At 44.3% G+C, this 20,720-nt stretch overlaps 1 protein-coding gene and 1 long non-coding RNA gene across 3 annotated transcripts in view; one reads left to right on the forward strand and one right to left on the reverse strand.

The window, feature by feature from the left end:
* The window catches only part of LMCD1 (LIM and cysteine rich domains 1), a 57,819-nt gene extending 41,379 nt beyond the window's left edge, over positions 1-16,440 (reverse strand). Inside the window, exon 1 of the mRNA XM_040492099.1 lies at positions 16,276-16,440. Coding sequence (XP_040348033.1) covers positions 16,276-16,317 — 42 coding nt within the window. The 5' untranslated portion in view covers positions 16,318-16,440. The remainder of the gene's footprint in view (positions 1-16,275) is intronic.
* A 465-nt stretch (positions 16,441-16,905) lies between these two features.
* The window catches only part of LOC121041318 (uncharacterized), an 813,566-nt gene continuing 809,751 nt past the window's right edge, over positions 16,906-20,720 (forward strand). For both annotated transcript variants that reach the window (XR_005795671.1, XR_005795672.1), the window contains exon 1: positions 16,906-16,989. This is a non-coding gene — a long non-coding RNA (uncharacterized LOC121041318). The remainder of the gene's footprint in view (positions 16,990-20,720) is intronic.

Genomic DNA, 20,720 nt, shown 5'->3' on the forward strand with positions numbered 1-20,720 from the left:
TACCCCTATCATAGGGTCTTAGAAAACCCTGTATCTTATACTTCTTTGTAGCACTCATCATGATTATTACTTAATCCTGAATATAACTCTTCAATGACATTCTTTCCTGCTAGACAGAAAGCAATATGGAGGCAGGGTCCCTGTGTGTCTAGTTTATTGCTCTGTCACCAGTGCCTCAAATTCTGCTTTGCACATAGTAGCTCCTTAATAAACATGTGTCTGACTAGCTTCTAACACTTTCATTTTTGCCTTCGATTAATGCTTCTTCAGTGTTGCGTTAAAAGCTAATGCGTAATAGATACCCTTCCTCTGAGGCTGATGCCTGTAGGAAGAGTTGGGAAAACAAGAATCAACCTGATTTCCTGTAGTTTCCAAGATTCTAGCCTCCCCTGGTTGCCCAACCCTTCTTAACAGCCCTCCCCAACCGCTTCCTCCTCCCCTCTACTCTAAGGTTCCAGCACTTGTTCTTAATGTTTACTTATTTTTGAGAGAGAGAGTGAGTTGGGGAGGGGTCAGAGAGAGAGGGAGGCACACAATCAGAAGCAGGCTCGAGGCTCTGAGCTGTCAGCACAGGGCTGGAACTCACAAACCATGAGATCATGACCTGAGCTGAAGTTGGACACTTAACCAACTGAGCCGCCCAGGTGCCCCATTATAGCCTCTTGATTTTCAACATGCTTTTCTCTCTTATGCATTTGTCTATTCAAATGGCCTCAGTATTCTCTCCAGCTCTCAGTGTTCCCTCCATAAGTGCTTTCAGCTCCTGGAATCTCTTCTTGGATAGACTGTTGGCACTCCCACCTCACCTTCTTTGCTACCCAAACCCACTGGTTCTCCCATCTTTATGGTATTCCTACCCATCCAGTCACCCAGACCTGTGGTCTGCATCCCAGTCAGTTGTTCAAGGCAAGTAGACATGGAAAGAAATGCTCTTCTTCTTGGGCAGAATCCAGCTTTTCCTATTTGAGGGGCCCATTTCTAGTGTGTGCCATTGCTTCCATGGTGTACCCCAGAAGATAGGAGATGCTCTCATGATGGGAGAGCCACTTTCTGACCTTCTGAAAGGTGACTCACCAGAGAGAGAAAATCCGACTTCTCTAGAGCAACTCAGACTTAGCAATCTCGGGCTTCTCCATGAAACAGAATACACACAAGCACTGGGAAACTGAAAACTCAGGCCAGCCTGTGAGAGTCATTCAGTTCTACAGACTTTCAATGGCATTTCTGGTCTTGGATTATTGCTTTGGAACATTGCTTTCTCCATTCCTGCCCTTGAATTTGCTGGTGGAGCAGCAGGGGACACCATTTGTGTTGGAGCTGAACCCAAGCCCTGACTACTTTATCACTACACATGTAACCCTGGTGAGCAGTTTCTGCTCTCTGAACCTTGATTTTTTTCACCTTTAAAATGGATCATAATTCCTACCATCCTCGTGGGGCTGTTGTGAGAATCAAACATGATCACGCATATAGGATGTTGAGAAATTTGTAAAGTGCTGTAGAGATCAAGGGTAATCCAATATTAGATGTTTATGAAAGCCTATGTTCCTCCTTTATGAATTCTGTCCTCAGTATACCACCTGGGTGATTATTATAATTTTTCTTTAAACAAATTACTTAAAAAAAACTTATTTCTTAAAAAAAACCCTTTAACCCTAAAATATATTAAAATAGAAGGTAAACTGGGGCGCCTAGGTGGCTCAGTCGGTTGAGCATCTGACTTCGGCTCAGGTCATGATCTGACGGTTTGTGGTATTGAGCCTCACGTCGGGCTCTGTGCTGACAGCTCAGAGCTTGGAGCCTGCTTCAGATTCTATGTCTCCCTCTCTCTCTGCCCTTCCCCCACTTGCACGCACGTGTGCATGCTCTCTCTCTCTCTCAAAAATAAACAAACGTTAAAAAGAATTTAAAAAATAGAAGGTAAGTGTAAAAAATATGACAAATATAAACAACATTATTAAATTCTAACTAGTGCTATTGACTTTTAAAAGGTCTGAGCCTGAGCACTACTCTCTATCATTACTCATCTTTCTGGAACCCTGCAAATGTGTTACATGTAGATAAGAAATGGCATAGAGGGCAGAGGGAGAGCTGTGGATTGACTCTCCTACATTTAATTCATGTTGATCATCTAACTATGTCACCAATGCGATTTATTTAATTCTCTCTGAATCTTAGTTTACTCATCCGTAAAATGAGATTTCTATAAACATTAGGAAAAAACTATGTAGCACAGTGCCTGGCACATGGCCCATGTTTGACAAATGCAGTTAATATGCCTGGTGCAAGAGCAAAACTTCTAATTTAATCCCTCCTATCAAGGGCAGAACTTACTGAATTTTTTTGTTTTTGGTTCTGAGGAGTATGGAGTGAGTAATACAACTGAGGAGAAAATTTGGGGCCATTTCTCTACTAGCAAAGTAAGGAGGTGAGTTAAAGTGATTAACTGGACCACCCAGATTTTAGAAAGATGGGGAAAATATCAACCAGGAAAGCAATTTCACCCAACGAGACTTTGAATAGACTTACCCACTCTTTCAAAAGAGTGTTCATAGTGGGGGTGCCTGGGTGGCCCAGTCAGTTAAGTGTCCCGACTTCTGCTCAGGTCATGATCTTGTGGTTTGTGAGTTTGAACCCCTAATCGGGCTCTGTGCTGACAGCTCAGAGCCTAGAGCCTGCTTCGGATTCTGTCTCGGCTCTTGCTGCCCCTCCCCCACTCACACTCTGTGTGTGTGTGTGTGTGTGTGTGTGTGTGTGTGTGTGTGTCTCAAAAAAAAAATTTAAAAAAAAAATTAAAAAAAAGAGTGTTCATGGAGTCAAAGGCTAGGCTAAAATTATAAAGCACCAAGAGGTGGAGATAGTAAGAATTTTTTAAAGAAAGGAGTGCCAAATCTAAGTTTTTGGGATAAGAAGAAATATGATGGGTCCAGGGCCTTCTCAGAATTTCTTGTACTTCAAAGAGTACGTACTTGGCAATGATTCTGCTGCTTTCCTGAGTTTGGTCAACGTGGCTGAGGGAAGGCAAAATTCTTAAAATCCACACAGATGGAACTTTTCCACTGGCCCTATTTTGGTATAAATATTCATCAAGGACTAGAAACTTAACATCGATATTGGTCTGAGCTCTGAGTGGTTTGGACTAAATTTCAGCCAATTTTCAGTTGTCCCTCTGGCTCTTGTCTCTCAGGAGGGCCAACTCTGCTGAGATGTGGCTGCTGTTGTCCAGAGCACTGAGCCAACTGCCTCCCCAGACCATGGAAATCACTGGAGTTTTTTCTCAAGAGACCTCCAGCCAGAAAGAGGGGGCCTCAAGGATCAGATGAAAGTTCAAGTCAGTTGTTTGAAGAAGGGAAACAAATCAAGGCTTGGCTCATCCACCATCCTAAAACCAATCCTTTCATAGGCGAGCCTGCAGGAAGATAATAAAACTTGGGACCAGACATTAAAAATTCAGTTTGGTTTGGAATGGTGCCTTCCCCAACCCTCTCACTTTCATTTCCTTTTCATCTCCAGATTCTTCCTAAGTCTACCAGAGTCTCCCTCCCATGTCTCTGGCTCTACTCCTACCTTGTCAGTTCTGATCTTGGCCCAGGAGTAAGAAGGTTTTAGAATAAGCCCCATGGTTGAGGATCCCGCTGAGGGACACTGGTCTCACCTACTCTTTTCCATGTCTGTCTTGTGTCCTCTGCCCTCATGCTCTCTTTCCTTCTTTCTATCTCCTCAAGATTCTTCTACCAGTTTCCCAAAAAGGTTGTATCATTTTATATTGTCTCTGGCAATGTATGAATTCTAGCTGCTCAACATCCTCGTCAACACTTGCTATTGTCAATATTTAATTTTACTACTCTTCTGGGTATGTAATGCCGTATCATTGTGCTTTTGTGTTTTTCTCAGGAGTAATAAGGTTGAATACCTTTCCCTACACTTATTAGCCATTTAGACATTTTTTTCTGTGACATGCTTGTTCAAATCTTCACCTATTTTTTTTTTTTAAATTGGACTGCTTTTAAAAAATTGATTTAAATGGGGTGTGCCTGGGTGGCTTAGTCGGTTGAAAGCCCAGCTTCGGCTCAGGTCATGATCTCAGGGTTGGTAAGTTCGAGCCCTGCCTCGGGCTCTGTGCTGACAGCTCAGAGCCTGGAGCCTGCTTCTGATTCTGTGTCTCCCTCTCTCTCTGCCCCTGCCCCACTCATGCTCTGTCTCTCTCAAAAATTAATGTTAAAAAAAGGTAAAAAAAATTTGATTTAAAGCAGTTATTTATATATTTTGGATACAATCTCTTGTCAGATATATGTACTGTGAATATTTTCTTTGTGGATTATCTTTCACTTTCTTAGTGGCATCTTTTTCTTTTTTTTCAACGTTTATTTATTTTTGGGACAGAGAGAGACAGAGCATGAACGGTGGAGGGGCAGAGAGAGAGGGAGACACAGAATCGGAAACAGGCTCCAGGCTCTGAGCCATCAGCCCAGAGCCTGACGCGAGGCTCGAACTCACGGACTGCGAGATCATGACCTGGCTGAAGTCGGACGCTTAACCGACTGCGCCACCCAGGCGCCCCTTTAGTGGCATCTTTTAATGAAAGCAAGTTATTATTGGTGACCAGCCTTCATTTTTTTTTTTTAAAGGAGGCTTCATGCCCAGCATGGACCTCGATGTGGGACTTGAACTCATAACCCTGAGATCAAGACCTGGGCTGAGATCATCAGTTGGACACTTAACCAACTGAGCTACCTAGGCGTGTGCCCCCTTCATATTTATATTTTGAGCATTCCCTCTAGATGGTAAAGTCACCAGGATATAAAATTTAGACTACTTTGTTACTGTTCTAGCATTCCGTATAGTAAGCTATGACAACTTTGCAAATCATTTAAAAAGCTTTTAGAAAAGATATTACCTCTGTTTATCAAGGTTTTCTTCTTTTCCTCCTTAGCCTTTGCTGATTTCTTATCATATCCCCACACCTCCGCCCTTTATAAATCAGGTACTTTGTGTATAGACCAGTGCTGATTTTTCATGAGTATTTAGGACACAGGTTTGGAGTTCTTAGTGCTTAGAGTTGCCTATCCCCTCCTCTTTTGCCATGTTTTTCCACTTTAAAAGCTATCCTCCAAGAAATAGGATAGTTTGGTGGCATAGAAGTGACCTTCCCAATTGGGTGAGATTTTAAGGAGAGGTAAATAACCTGCCAAAGTGGAGGTCACCAAACTCGTGCCAAAACAAAACATGGGGGCTGTCTGTTGGCCATCTCACTTGGCTAAAGGCTGACACCAGGTCCCCCAGAAGCCAGGAACTAACCCAGGAAACAGATGCTTTGACCTTAATCCTGAACAACATGTAGGACTTGGTCAGTTACCAGAACAGGAACGTTAGGAAAAAGTGGTCATCGCATCCTTGCACTGAGGAGCTAGGGAAACAGAAGCAATGGGAAGAGGTTGCAGAGACAGATTTTAGCTCACAATAAGGAAGAGTTATCTCATAAGCAGAGGAGTTCAGTAGGTCTCCTCGGGAGCTGCAAGTGCTTGTCAGTGGTATTCTCAGAGCATCTGCCTGTCGTATCCAGTTCATCTGATGTTTAAGGATGGGACAGTTGAACAAAATAAAGTTTTAAAAGTTTTTCTGAACCTGAAATGCTATGATACCTCAAATTCTTACCCCACCTCTTCTACTCACTAGCTCTGTGACCTGGAACAAGTCACCTAACCTGCTAGATCTGTTGTTTCCTTGTCTGTTAAATAAGGAAGGTGACCTAGGGAAACTCTGAAGCCTTTTCGACCTCTTAAAAATTAATTGTAGTTGCTGAAGTATTCACTACAAGCATTATTAAAATAAATGTATGATGATTTCCCTTGTGATGGCCCCAGCCCTGGGCTGGGTCCAAGGAAAAATAGAGGTGAGTGACAACAGCCATTCTAGGTAGCATGAGTCTTAATTATGGGGTGTCTCCCCTCCATGGGCTGTTCAGGCCTTTGGCTGTGTAGGAGGACAGACTCGAGAGGAAACGCAGCTTTTCCATCAAACTTTGCCTCTTCTCAGGTTCTTCTCAGGTCCACACATAGCAATGATCTCCGTAATTTCATTTTCCAGATAACTGGCAGGGAATCATCTGGAATTTTTCTTTTACATACCATATACAACTGACAAAAATCAAAAACAATCATCCCAGTGGCATTTTGACATCCAAACCATGTGTTTTTCATTTTGATGCCTCATCTGCTCTACCACATGGCAACAAGGAACCCACATAGTCAGACCAAGTGAGAAATCTGAAGAAATGGACAAAAGGAATTGTTGTGATGGCAGATTCTCCATCTTATTAACCAACTTCCTGCATTTCAAAAGGCTGATTTTCTTTCTGTTAGTTCATTAAGGTGTCCTACTTGGGATTTCTTTTCCTCTAAGTATCATTTATGGTTTCAGAGTTTAAAGGTGAATAAAACTCGGGGGGCAAAACTGCTGCCTGTGGTGCTCTGGATTGTTTTCATGTTCTGCTCACATGTGCTGTGTGCTGAATTTCACTGTGTGTGTGTGTGTGTGTGTGTGTGTGTGTGTGTGTGTGTGTTCCTTTCTTCCCATTTCTATTGCATAATCTCAGGTCTCTGAATCTAAATCTTCCTGCAAAACTTCAAACTCGACGGGGGTGAGTTTGCCGGATCTCCTTTGCTGAGAGTCTCAAGCCGCTGCCATAAAGCTTTCTGTGTGCTCGTCTGACAGGGTTTGCTATGCTCATCACCCGAAATATTTTGGTTGAGAGGCAAGAGGAGCAAGTTCTCAGAGGAGAAAACAAAAGCTGCAGATGTAGGAATGGATGGATACACGGAAATGTATTTCTCTGCAATTCAAGATGGATGATATTCCCTGAGTTAGAAGTCAGGTAGGATGGACAGTATACGTGACGTACTTGGAAAGCATAAAACTAGACCACGACCCGATCCTAACAGCTCATTTATCCTTGTCTCTCAACACTCAGCTCAGATGTCGCCTCCTGGGTAAGCCTTCCCTGACCTCCCAGGTGGGGTTAAGTACTGCCTCTTCTGATCCCCCTCACTTCCATACTCCTACCTCTGGTCAAGGTCTTCAGGGACTGTTTCTTCTCTAATGGCCGGACTGGCTGCTCCTCTTCTGAAACCATCAGCTTCTGGGACTCTTTTCCTTCTATTTTTCTACTTATCAGCTTAGTTCCTGGCATATCATAATTGCATATATGTTTGCACAAACTAAATTTGTTTTTTTTTTTAAGTTTGTTTTGAGAGAGAGCACACAGGAGCAGATGGGGGAAAGAGAGAGGGAGGGAAGAAGGGAGGGAGGGAGAGCATCCCATGGAGGCTCCATGCTGTCAACACGAAGCCCCATGTGGGGCTCAAATTCACCAACTGTGAAATCATGACCTGAGCCAAAACCAATGGTCAGACGCTTAATCGACTGAGCCACCCAGGCGCCCCTATATATGCACATATTTGTGTATATGTATATAGAATACTGTTAAAGCTTGACTTTGACAGAGGTCTTAATATATTTGGGCTCTTTTGGTTGTCTGACACAAAGGCATTCCCTCTTAGAATAATGTTTTAAATGCATAAAATATGTAGGATTACAGAGGAAACCATTATTACTGAAACAGTATCAATAGATAAAAACAGATCTATGATTTAGGAACACACATGCCTTTATTAAGTTATTAACAAGACTCAGCAGTGGATTTATTGTTATTCCAGAACATGGATAAGCGTAAGTGGTACATTAGACATCTATCTCAGCTGTAATAGGATATGAAAGTATCACATTTCCACTGGTATCAAGGGCATAGGGCCTACATCCAACTATCTTTTTCTAATGTAAATATCTTGTTCAATAGCTTTATTTGGTTAAAAAGACAAGTCAGGGGCTGCTAAGCTATCTGGGCTTTTGCCTTCCATCATAACTGAAGAAAAAGCTGAATCAGATAGATGCTGGGTATATTGGGATGCGATTTTTCCTCATTTACATTCCTTGATACCCTCAATTCTATCCACAGATCCCTGGTTAAAAAGCTCTCCTCCATCTGCTAGCAAGATTTAAAAAATTCCCTTGACTTCCTCTACAATAAGCCCACAAATGCTGACCCCTGCCCACATTGGGGCCAGATCCCCCTTAAGAAGGACACTGGCTGGCATCAGTGCCAGGGTTGGGTAGGGAGCACAGCAATGTCTCAGCAGGTGGGTGGCTCTCTTCCAGGATGAGGGCAGGGCTGGGCTCCTCTCTCCCTCCACTTCTTCTAGCCAATGGATTAGCCAGGCCAGTCACCTTGGTAGTCAGCCTCATGAATCAGTACCTGGACATGTCACTTAGTCATACAGCCCAAATAGATGCCGTCTTCTTAAGGGCAGGTTATGGGGTGTTAGTCAGCCAAGAGACCTTTCTCCGTGCTCCTGTCCTTTGGTGCCCCTGCCATCAGCACCACTAAGGACAGAGCCTGGGGTGTTGGGCTGTATCTGAGGACATAGGCTGAGCACAGACGATCTGTCTTCTTCCATGTCTGCAAGGCAGCTGAAGGGGCTGCTCGTTACCAGTAGCATCTGAGAGCTGCCAGTATGCCCCTTACCTCAGACTTCTCATCACTAAACTGCCTGTTTAAAATGCAGTAACTGGGAGAATTATCATACTCATTGTACTGTTGCACTGTAGACATGACTGGGGTTGGTTGTGGCTCAAATATGCAGTGCTGGGAAATATGAGGGTGGGTAGCAAAGGAAAAGAGGTAGGTGTGTGTGTATACACCTGAGCGCTACAGATGGTCATGGAACACACAGAATCCTAGGACACTGACATTATTTGGCCTTTATCCTACCTTTATGAGAAATGCATTTGAGCAGACTCAAGTTTATGTGGCAGGGACCAAAACTTGTTTTATTCATTGTCTTTTATTCAGCGCTCAGCACGGTGCTTGGCACATGACAGAAGCTAAATAAATATTTGCTAAATGAAGAAATGACTGACCATTACCCTGATTTATAAGCAAGACATCCGAGGCTTGGTGAGAGGAAGTCCCTGTGTAAGATCACATGGCTGGTGCCAATGACTGGTCTCAGGCAAGGGGAGGGCTCCTTTTTAGAAGTGGAGCAACAGATACCCAAAGCAAATTGTTGCCATTGTCACGATTTTGCATATGATGCTGCCTGAGTATATTTATGGCTAAGTCTAAGTTTAGCTACAAAGAGAAGGTCCTGCAATCTGATATCTTGGAAGCCACATGTGACATGACGTAGGTAAGCTGAACTTGGTTTAACTACCTATGGGATTTCTGTGCTGTACTGATGAGAGGGGATACCAGTAACGGCAAGAGGAAATATTTTTTGAGCACTTACTAGGCATCCAGGCACTTTTCGTGCTTTATCTCGTTAACTATTGTTTACATGTAGAACTATTGTTAACTCGCTTTCTCAAATGGGGAACCAGAGGTCCAGAGAGGAAAAGCAACTTGGCAGAGATTACAGACCTAGCAAATGGCAGAACCATGAGTCACATCTAGATCTCCATACTTGCAAAGGCTGTGTGTTTAACCGCTTCTCAGTTGGCCTCTAAATCATGTGGCTAAAGCTAAATTCATAGCCAAAACGTTCACTTGACCTTCTGAAGTTTGAGGGTATGAAGTTGACGAGAAATCAGAGTTCTCTGGGCATGGAAGTGACAGAATAGAGAAGATCCCCTTTTCTCCTGCATTCATAAAAGATGCTGTGAATCAGTGCATCTTTTGGTTATGTCTCAGGTAAATCTTGGACATGTTATTTCTCCCCTGTGTCCCAACTGCCACACAAAGGATCCCTAGATTCTGCTCAGCTCTTTTAAATGATTCATTTGCATTTTCCTCCAAAGATTAATTTGACAAAGAACCTAATGTTTTAAAACACAAGGAGAAAAAAAATCCATAAACATATCATGTGGATTTGAAACAGCCGCCATGGGCTGGACCCCAGTACTCTTTTGTTCTTCCAGAGAGTGACGTGCCAAATGGAGCCTTTGCTTTTCGCCCCCCTCAGCAATCTTATTTCCTTTTAAAGCATGTCCTGGTGGGGGCTTGGCTGTGTTTTGCTTGGTCCTGATTCATGTGTTATTGGGTAGACCATGAGTCAGGCTGACCAGGCATGTAGAGATACACATTCCAGAGGTCAAGCTTATCCCCAGGCTAGAATTTCCTGGAAGCTCTGGGACTGGGATCTCTAGGATTTATTTTTATTTTTATTTTTATTTTTTTGGCCAAGGGTCACTGCTTCTTCAGTAATTTCGGGATATTATTGTATGCTTCCTTAGATTGTCTCCCTACTAGCCCCCTCCCTTGAGAGTTATACCAGACTTCTAGAAAACCAGGAACCAGGAGAAATCTAGAAAGCCCTTGTTCTATATCTGGAAATGGCTTTGACTTGATGTGGGTAACAGTATAGTGACCAAGAGATACCAGAGAGGTACAAATGCCTGGTAACATTTGGTAAATGCTGGGTAATTCCTGAATCAGACTAGTAAGGTGTAGAGGGACTTTGATCTCTGAGTGGAGCTCTCGCTGATAATCACAGCTCCCCTCCACCATACTGCTACTTCTGAGGAAAGCCTTCTTATTTTTTTCTTAGAGTGGAAAGAGGTTAAGGTTTGGGACCAGAGAAGACTGGGTTTGAGTTTGTAACCTGCCATCATATAATCACTTAAACTTAATCTTAATTTACTCATGTGTAGAAAGGATATTCAAATTTTTGCATGGTAGTCTTTAAGGCTAAATGGGATGTGAGAAAATGTCAGGCACCCGCATGTACTCAAGATGTCTTTCCCTCCTCTCTTTTGTCTTTCCTCGAATTTGTCTTTGCTAGCAGAGAATGAAGGAGTCTTCCTGGAGAGTCCTTAGGGGACAGGAGTCCAAATAAATGATAAAAGATCAAACATGTCCCTTCTGAGAGAAAATGTAAAAGGGTTTGCTTCTCATATAAAACAGCAGACAATGAGCAAAGAGTTGATCTGGAAGTTTGACAAAGCCTTGTAATTGTATTACCGTTTCTGTTTTTGTGAAACCACCATCAAATTTCCACATCAGATATTTAGGCTTAGATACCAAGTATAAGTGCTGGCCACTAAAAGAATCTCAGTGCACATAATGAGACCCAACTTTTTGTTTAATGCTTTCTATAAAAGCTTTATAGAAAGCATTTCTAGAACTTCTGCAGATCCATGCCATTGATATGTATGAAGCTCCAAGAATAGGTTTAGGACACCCTAGACATTCCATGTGGAGTTAAAGAAATATCATCATCTTGAGCGACTCCTATAGAAGTGGTTGGTGGCCCTGCACCTGGCAAGATCATGGCAGCTGCCAGCCAAATCCTCTTCCCAACAGCAAATGAAAAGGAGGGGGGTGGTACTTCCAAAGGAAGGCACTTAAAGGACAACAGCTGTCTCTTCCTTCTGGATGTCCTGAAGAGCTGTTCCACAATTCTACTTTCAGTGGGACAAGGTTTTAGGCCTGTTTTCCATAATCATTTGCTATTTGGGAGACCGTCTGGTGTACTGCAAAGGTCAGTGGACTGGAGGGAAAAAGAAGACTGGTTCTCCTTCAAGGTCCGCTACTTCCTAGGAAAGGTGACTGTCCAAAGTCACCTGGTAAAGAAATGCCTGCAGTTATTATCATGACTCAACCCCTGCCAGAAAACTTCTCATAATAAATATTTCAATGGTGTTGGATGAACCCTGGGGAGATAAGAACTCCCAAGGTCTATGCTCATCATGACAGATTTCCACTTTATTATTCACATGCTATTTTGAATGTGTAAGTTGGAAAGCAAAAATGAATCTCCTTTCCAAAATCAAATTGAATACCTCTTCAGGAGATCTGCTGACTCCAGCAGGCTGTAGGAGGAATTATTCCCTCACCTTTCTGTCCTTACCTTATTCTCACCAGAAGTGGCAGGCATGGGGGTGGGAAAGAAAGAGGCACACGTGAGCCTGTGTCACTGTCCCTCCTTCCTGGTCCCCAGCTTTTGCTGGACTCAGCCTATTCTTTTTCTTCCTGTCACCTTTGGCTAGTTAATGTGGAGAGAGGATCAAACCACAGGAACTTCAGAGGGAAATTCCGAAGTCCTTTCCCCCAGTCCTGCTTATAGAATGGTGGATAAGCCCTGGCTGAGAGGAGGTCTTGGAGCCTAGATGGCTGAGTGTAAAGCCTGGAGATGGTCTGTGATTAAGCCTTTCCTTGCCCCCCACCACCCCAGGTGGTGGATGCAATGGTGAAAGTCCATCAGCAGCCGCCAACCCCACATATTCACACAGGTCTGCACAAGATGACAAGCATCTGCAATTTACCAAGTAATGGCTTCAGCATCTGTTTTCAGAGATCCTTTAAGAAGGACTTGGATAATTTCTGTCTTTCTTTTTTAAAAAGGCTCTCTTTGGGGCCAAGTTCCTTATACACCTATGGGCATGTCTCCACTGCTTTGGCTATAAAGATCTTTAAGTGACAGCCTAGTATATTTTTAAGATTGAAGGAGCCAATGACAGTTCTTGAGGAGCTGTGTTTACATTGGATCGGCTCGCTCAGGCAACATGCCAGCAGTTTTGCACGCTGCAGGAACTGGAGGTGAAAGCAGAAAGCGCTGAGGGCAGAGGAGAGGATGAAGCCGGGGGACAGGAAAGCCAGGAGGGAGGGGATGCAGACGAGGATGTGGGGAGACGCCCAGCTGAACCTGGCAATGCACTTAGAACCATCATGTAATCCTCTTCTGACATTGTGTTGAGGGGTGAAAACAGAAAAAACTGGTCCCTTTGGAGCCAATCCACTGGCACATGTACAGTCAACAGTGAACATGCTCTTAGATCTCTTTGTTCTAGTCCTTTCTAAATTCCTGCAAGTGGCTCCTTGGCAGCCAATAGGCCCGTATTCTTGCAAAGCCTAATGGGTTTCGGCACATTTTCTCAGCAATCTCACGTAAGGAGCTGGACCCCTCTGGGGCTAAGTTTCCTTGTCTAAAAAGTGAAAAGAGCTCCATGTCCCTTTTCAGGCCTAAAATTCTATGACTCCAGAGTGAGATGACTGGTGATCTCTGTTCCCTGTAAGCAGATTTTGTATCTGTTGGGGGGAGAATGAAGACAAGATCAATGTTCAACTTATCAAGACTGAGCAACTGGCTTTGGTTCAGCTGAATAAAAATTAGTTGCTCTTGAGATGAGATAGTCATAAAGAAAAGCATGTCCTTTATCCACCAAAAGACTCCTTTCAGCATTCACACACCCATCGAAATCTACCACTGCCAACCAATACTACTCCTACCACGACGCCTACTACTACTAGCTAACTCTGAAAGCTGCCGTGCCGAGCCTGTCATATACATTATCTCATTTAATGACCACGGATACTTTGGGAGGTAGGTGCTGCGACCATCTCTCCAATTTTCAGATAAGGACACAGACTCAGAAGTTAATTCGCTTGCCCAAGAGCACATAGCTAGTAAGTGGTAGAGTTGGGGTAGGAACCTGGATCTGGTTACAAGAACAGCAGTACCAGTATTCTTAAATTTGCTTAATCAACAACAGAATAAATCCACAGTAGTGGTTGATTCCACTAAAAGAAATGGCATTTGGCCTTCAAGGCCCTTTATTACCAAGGAATGTTGACTATGCTCAGGGAACTTTCTGTGCTAGGACACCTTCTCTTTCCCAGTAGAAAAAAAAAACACATGATGGCTCAAGAGTAGCCATTGGGAGCATTGAACTTGGCACAGATGAGAGGAGGCAGGTAACTGTTTCTAAGGTCTGCCACTAACTAGGTATGTGATCCTCAGGAGCCACTCTGTCAGATTGGTTAGACAGTCTCTAAAGGTACTCCGGGTTCTGGATTTTATGTTCTCCTGAAGACCTTTTTATGACTTTCCAGCTGCTAAGGATTCCTCGTATCCCTCTTCCCTTTGGGGGTAGGGCAGCAGAGACAGTTTGTATGCCATTTTAAACCATTTCTCATTTTGTAAATGCGTCTCTTGCAGCTCCAAGAGTCTAATGCAATGGTTTCAAAATGCCTACATGTGATTAGGCATCCTGAAGCCAAATGTTATACCCCCCCGCCCCGCTGCTGCAGATTTAAAGAGTAAATATGCAATAAAAGCTTTTCAGCATGCTGTTGGTATGACAGTGTTTAATCACTATTATAAAGTTCAGCAAAGAGAAGTTCTCTCCCACTCCCTTCTTTTCCCTTGACTTTTTGAGTTGAAGACTTTGGTTAATCTACATAGTGGTGACCGTCCTCATTGCCACAGTCCCAAGAGGTTAAAAAAAAAAAAGTCCACTCTTTCATCTCTACCCACCACATTCCTTCTCTAAGCCTGTAATTGGATCTAAATGGAAAATAAACCCTTTGCAGGCCAAGGAAGTTGGCACTAGAGGGTGACAAGAAGGAGAACATGTTCCACCTCTAATCCGGATAATCACACTCTCCGATGCAAAGGAAAATAAAAACAAGGCTTCCTCCAAGCTGTGGCTTTGGCTTTCAGTAAGGAGGAGGGTTTCCATGTACTCTGCCTTACTTCAGACATTATCTATCAGTCAACATGTAGTAAAACCACCCCCAAATCACCTGACTTTGTAGAGGACAGTGGGAGCTCTGCCCCTTTAGCCCTAAACTCTTTTACCTCAGCTGAATTTGGGGAGGCAGTTCAGGCACGCAAATGTCCGGCTGCTACATACAAGTTAAAAAACATTCATGTACAAAATGTACTGTCCGTGAACACTATGGTCTTAGCTGGACGGATATTCAGTGGTTCCCCGGTAGTTTATTGAGTCCTGCTGTGTATGGTATGCTGTGCTGGAACAGAGATGAACCAGAAAGGTTTGCCTTCAAGGAGTGTAGAAAGATGTGTAAAGAATTAAGAGCAGTCTGTGCAGGACTCACTACTAGGTAGAAATTAGCAGGTACCTTACCAAGATCTAAAGTGTTCTGAGAATTCCATAGAAGGAGAGACGACCTGATTCTCCAAATAGTCTGGCAAATGTGATGAGACACGGTACGTTCCAGAGATGCCCTGATTAAGTCTGACTTGGTGAACACATTCAGAAAGGTTTGCAGGACTCTGTGTGGGAGTCTGGGGCAGGACAGATATGTAATGGTGCAGCAATAAATCAGATGCACGAACTCTGTGGCTCTAAGTATCTGGCTTGCATTTTTATTTTGAGTCGGACATGGGTTTGGGGTTTTTTGTTTGTTTGGTTTTGGTTTTTTTGCCTCTCATTCTACTCCACAGGTAATGGCAGATGTCTAAGGAGGACTCTGCCCGCAAGAGTTTAAAAATGACTGCTTTGGGTGATTAACTCATAGTGTATCATTACTGATACAACTGCTGGGAGGGAGGCGAGGTCTATTATCCCCCAAACTGGAGACAAGGAAAATGAGGCACAGAAAAGTGACTTGGTCAAAACAGTATAGCTAAAAAGGGGCAGGGCCAGGGTTTCAGAGCCTAAGGCTTTCCTTACCCTGTGTTGCCTGCTGGAACCAATGCTCTATAACCCTGGGCTTCTGTTTCTCCACTGGCTTAGACTGTCTCTCTGTTCCTTTCCAGCTCACTTGCCCTCTAAGTCTCTGACCTGTGCCCTCTCCCAATTGCATCCAGGTAAGTAGCTGGTGGGTGTTGAAGCTACAGGCACAGCTGAGGGCCTCTCCTGCAGTAATTCACCCGTGACCTTCTGGGCTCTGGGCCAGCCCTTCCTGAAAGGGAAACGTGCAGACCCTGGGGACAGAAATTAGTTCCCCTGTGCTGGCACTGCTGCCATTGCCAACATCACCAACTAAAGAAACGTGTGTGTGTGTGTGTGTGTGTGTGTGTGTGTGTGTGTGTGTGAAAAAACACAAAATACTAGGAGGACAGACAGCCAAAGGGGAGATTCCTTGTGAGTAAATGTTACTCTCCCCCAAGCCTTCACCTCAATTCCAGGAGGTGGAAGATGGGGTGGGAGGAGGTAGGGGTTTTTTTTTCCCCCTCGTTTCAGACAATAGAATTACTCTTAAAAAGGAAAAAAAAAAAAGTTTTATTTAAATTTTAATTAGCATCACCGAAGAACTAAGATTCTTTGCAAATACTTCACACAATGGCTTTTAAGAGTAAGTTTTAGGGTGTGTGCCTGTTGGCTCAAATATGTATTCCCAACTTGTTTTCTGGGAAGTCTTGGAATTTAATGAATTTCCTTCTACTTACGTCTGGGGAAGTCTCCGCGAAACCTGGGAGAGGGGCACAAGGAAAAGGTAGAATGTGGGTTAAGTACAGACAGATAGCAGCTCACCTTCTGAACTCCTGGGTTGAGGTCCTTAGCCACCTTTGCCATCTTCTGTGGTGCAGGAACAGCGCCTGGCTTCTCGGCAGAGGCGCTAGGGCGCGCAGCGGGGACAGCGCTGGCTGAATGGCCAGGTTCGCGGGCCAAGGGGGAGCTCTGCGCTCAGCCCGGCGCCGCGAGGTCCTTTAATTGGAGAGCGGGACTCCCTCTAAAACCGCGCCAGCCAATCCTCGCTCGCGCTCGCGCTCGGCCAGCCAATCGCAGCGCGCGGCTCAACCCCCTCCCTCTGGGCGGCCAGGGCCGCGCTGGGCGGCTGCTGCGGCGCGAGCGCTGCCCTGACGTCAGTGCGGCCGCGGCCCCTGCCCGTCCGGGCGGCTCTCATCAGTCCCTCGAGTGAGCTGCAGGAATCCGTCCCCACGCCCTTCTCCTTTAAAGGACAACGGGCAGAGGGTGGGGCGGGCTGCTGGGCCCCGCGATCCATTCAGGTCAGAGGGGAGAGTGATCAAACTGGTAGGCCGAGGTATTTTTAGTGAGCTGGGTCCAAAAATAAATGCTGAGCGTGTTCCCCCTTCCCACCCTTTCTGCCTTGTTCTGGAGGGCGGGCGTGGGGGGGGGGGTGTTGCGGGGCGAGGCGGGGGAGGCAGGTGGTATTCAGCCTCACCGACTGGGCCTGCTAACTTTCCCCAACCCCGGCAAGTCCTCCCTCCAGTGAGCAGACAAGAAGTGAGAGTCCAGCGGAGTTAAGTTTTTTTGTTGTTTTTTTTTTGTTTGTTTGTTTTTAAATGGAGGTTTCTAAATTTTATGAATCTGCCTTCCATAAGTTGTGTTAGAGTACACCCTCCCAATTCAGCGAGGAGGAGAATACAATTCTGATTTTAAATAAGCGCTGAGATGCACATTTTCTTTCTAGTTTCGTGAGTACTTAAGGTGTTCTTGGTGCCGTGATGATAATGACGGTGATTTTCACTCGCATCTGGTACATGAGGACACAGGATCAGAGAGGATAACTGGTCCAAAGTTGAACTCTTCAGCAAGGCTTTAAAATCTGAGTTAGTGAGAGTGAGCGCTTACCTGGGAAGAAGGGGCATGGGATTATAGCAAGCCATAAACCAGGAAATTCTAGTTAAACTCAGAAAATTGGGTTATGGAGATCTGGACCAGCAAGCTTCCCTCTGTGGATTTCTCACATCCGTGGGGGAAAGTGTCTGGCCATGTCTAGCATAACAGGTCCTGTAAGACATTATCAGCCAGGTCTTCCCTCGCAGTGCCGTGCTGTGTGCCTATAACTCCACATCTTTATTAAGCGGGTTCTACAAACCTGGGGTCCTGGGGGCATTTTCCCTGCCCGGACAGAGGACTAAACCCCAACCCCTTTTTACCCTGGGGAGAATACTGCTGTTTCGTGAGGTTTTCGGTCCTGTAACTCACTGCCAGAAATGAGTACCCTCTTCTACTAGGACTCAGGTGGGCTAACATAAACCAGGTTGCAGGGAGACTGAAAGGGTGGGGGGGAGTGGTCTTAAAGTACTTTATGTGACTTATTTGGGAGGATGGGGGAGCTGCAGGTCACATTCTAGGGCTTCATCTCTTATTGGAGATACTTTCCTTCTTAAAACCTCCTCCAGTTTGGTTGTTAACATATCATCATCATCCCCAGCAATCCCAAATCTTAACCAATGATCCCAAATTATGATTCCTTTTTTACATTCCTGGAAAAGGCTGGCTTTCTGTTCGTGATTCCCCATTTTCCTCCTTCGTGGATCTGCTGGAATTGATGTTTGTCTTGCTTGCTCCCAGCTGTAGTCCCAACACCTAGCATGTGACAGACACTTGGAACACATGTGTTGAATGAATGCAGGTTGGGTTCTGTCTTTTAATCAGCTTTGAGCAGGCAGGCAGGGCTAGGAAGAAACGGTGCAGTGCTACACCTGGTTTAGTTTGTCCAAACTTCCAAGGTGGGCTGCACAGTAAACCCGTGTATAAATAAACGGTGGCCAACAGAAGACTGGCCTGAAAGAGTTTCCATGTGAATAGCCCATTCAGTAGCAAATCCTAGGAACAAAAGTGCTGAACTGGGATGTCATGCCAGAAGCCTTTGTATTTCAGAGTTACAGGAACAGAAGCCAGGAGAATAACAAAGACAGGCTTTATCCCTCGCAAACTGGGCAGAAGCCTTCTCAGTGAAGTCATTTCTCACTCCTTTCCCAGCCACCCTTTTGCCCCATCTTGAGAAATTATTGTTTCATGGAATAATTCTAATTGTATTAACTTTAACACTGTATAGCTCCAAACACATGACCCTCTTCCTCTCCATATTTTTACCCTTGGCCCCAGTGTCATTTAAGGAGGCAAATATTGTGGCTCTTGTGAGAATCAGGAGCTACTGCTTGGGGTGGCTCAGTCTCTTTTTTCTGGAAAATAACCTGTTGTGGGCAGAAAGGCCCCCCCCCCCCCAGTCCCTGCTTAGTACTTATTCTGTCCCCAGCTAAAGATGCTGACTTTGACTCTTCAAACCCTTCTCTTGAGCCAAATGTTCCAGGGGACCTATAGTTCAGAGTCTTGGCTGGATAGCTGGACAGACTATTATATTTTTGGACTGTTCTGGAAAAAGGAGGAAATGTGACCATTACACCTCAGCTTCACTCTAGCTCTGAGATGCTTTTGCTTCTGTTTGGAAGAAAGTGGACTGTCATTTCTAGGTAGGAACAGTGAGAGATCTGATTTTCCCAATGCTCATTGCTTTGTGGTGCTAGGGCTTATCAGAAGCTTCATTCATCCTTCAAGCAGTTTGGGGGCACCTGCCTTAGCCAAGCCCTGTGCTGGGTACTGGGGACACCCCAGGTACATAAACTAATCCTTCCCTTTCAAGAATGTTTTGGTGTCATAAACATCATTGGAGCTCTCCAGCTGACAAAGTTCTTCTCTTACTTACACTTCAAGACAATCACAGAATACTTCTAATTATTCCATAATAATTCTAATTATTTTTCTGGGAGAAAAATGGAGATACTGGACAGTCAAGCTCTATCCAGGGTCACATAGCCAGTAAGTGGCAGAGCTAAAATTTGAACTCAGGATTTCTAACTCCAAACTGTGTCCTTTCAACTGTACTGCTTTACCTCTCAAATGAATCTTAAGGATTGATTATGGGGAAAAAGTTAAGCACTTGAAAATGGTGTTGTTGTTATTGTCATTACCAATGGGTTTGTCCTAACTGGGATTTTTCACTCTGTCTCCTGCCCTTTTCATTGTTCACTCATTCATTCATTCAACAAACATTGAACTGAGAACTACAATGGGTTAGGAGGCCCTGAGCTGAGATATGGCACACCATGAATAAGACAGAAAAGGTTCCTGCCCTCACACAGCTTCTATTCTAGTGGAGGGAGACAGGCATTAATCAGGTGAACAGATAATTAGATAAGGTAATTGAGGATGGCAGTGATTGCCTTGGAGGAAGTACATGGAAAAGACATTCACTGGATATGTGGTCCTTTCACGTCAGATGGTCCAGGAAGGCCTGACTGAAGGGATCATGTGAGCTAAGACCTGAAGAAGGAGAATGAGTCAGCTGTGAGTAGAGTCTCCATGGAAAGAACATTTCAGAAGGATGGAGTCATAAGTGAAAAGACTCTAAGGGGGGTACAGGTTTTCTGTGTCTGAGAGATCATAAGGTTGCTGTGGTTGGAGGGCAGTGAGGGACAGGGAGAATACATCAGGGGACCTGAGAGATATTTGGTAACTGGATCACATTGGACCTTGCTATGGAGGCTAAATTCTTTTCTGGGAAGAGTGGGAAATTATAGGTCAGTGCTTTCCATGTGAGACATAATGTGTGTCAACTAAGTCATTTAAACATTTCTAGTAGCCACATGAAAAAAAGGTAAAAGGAAATGGGTGAACTATTTATAACATGTTTTAGTTAACCCAGTATATCCAGAAGGTTGTCATTTCTACCTGTGATTGATATACAGTATTACTGAGATATTTTACATTCTTTTTTTGGTACTGTGTCTTTGAAATCTGGTGTGTGTTTTATACTTGCAGTACACCTGTGTTGAGATTAACCACACTACAAATGCTTAGTAGTCACTTGTGGGCAGTGGCTACCATATTGAACAGAGCAGTTACAGAGTTTTAAGCAAGGGCAGGGAATGACAGTATCTGATTTACTATTTAATTCACAGCAAGGATGCCCAAAAGGTACTAACAGAGACCTAGCTTGTTATCAGGTGGAAAGACCAAGGGTCTGAAAACCAATAACTACATGTCTGGTCTACTCTGTTTCAACTCTACTTACACTGGGAAGGGCAAGTGATTTAGCCAAAGTCACAGAGGTAGAAAGAAGCCAAGCAAACCTTGAACCCAGATCTTTTGGCTTCATGCCAGACACTTTAGGAACTTGCCAATAATTAATGGCTCACAATGATGATGTTTTTATTGTTACATTGTAG

This window comes from Herpailurus yagouaroundi, unplaced genomic scaffold (assembly GCF_014898765.1).
Source record: "Herpailurus yagouaroundi ecotype Mexico unplaced genomic scaffold, PumYag 183, whole genome shotgun sequence".
Classification (NCBI taxonomy): Eukaryota; Metazoa; Chordata; class Mammalia; order Carnivora; family Felidae; genus Herpailurus; species Herpailurus yagouaroundi.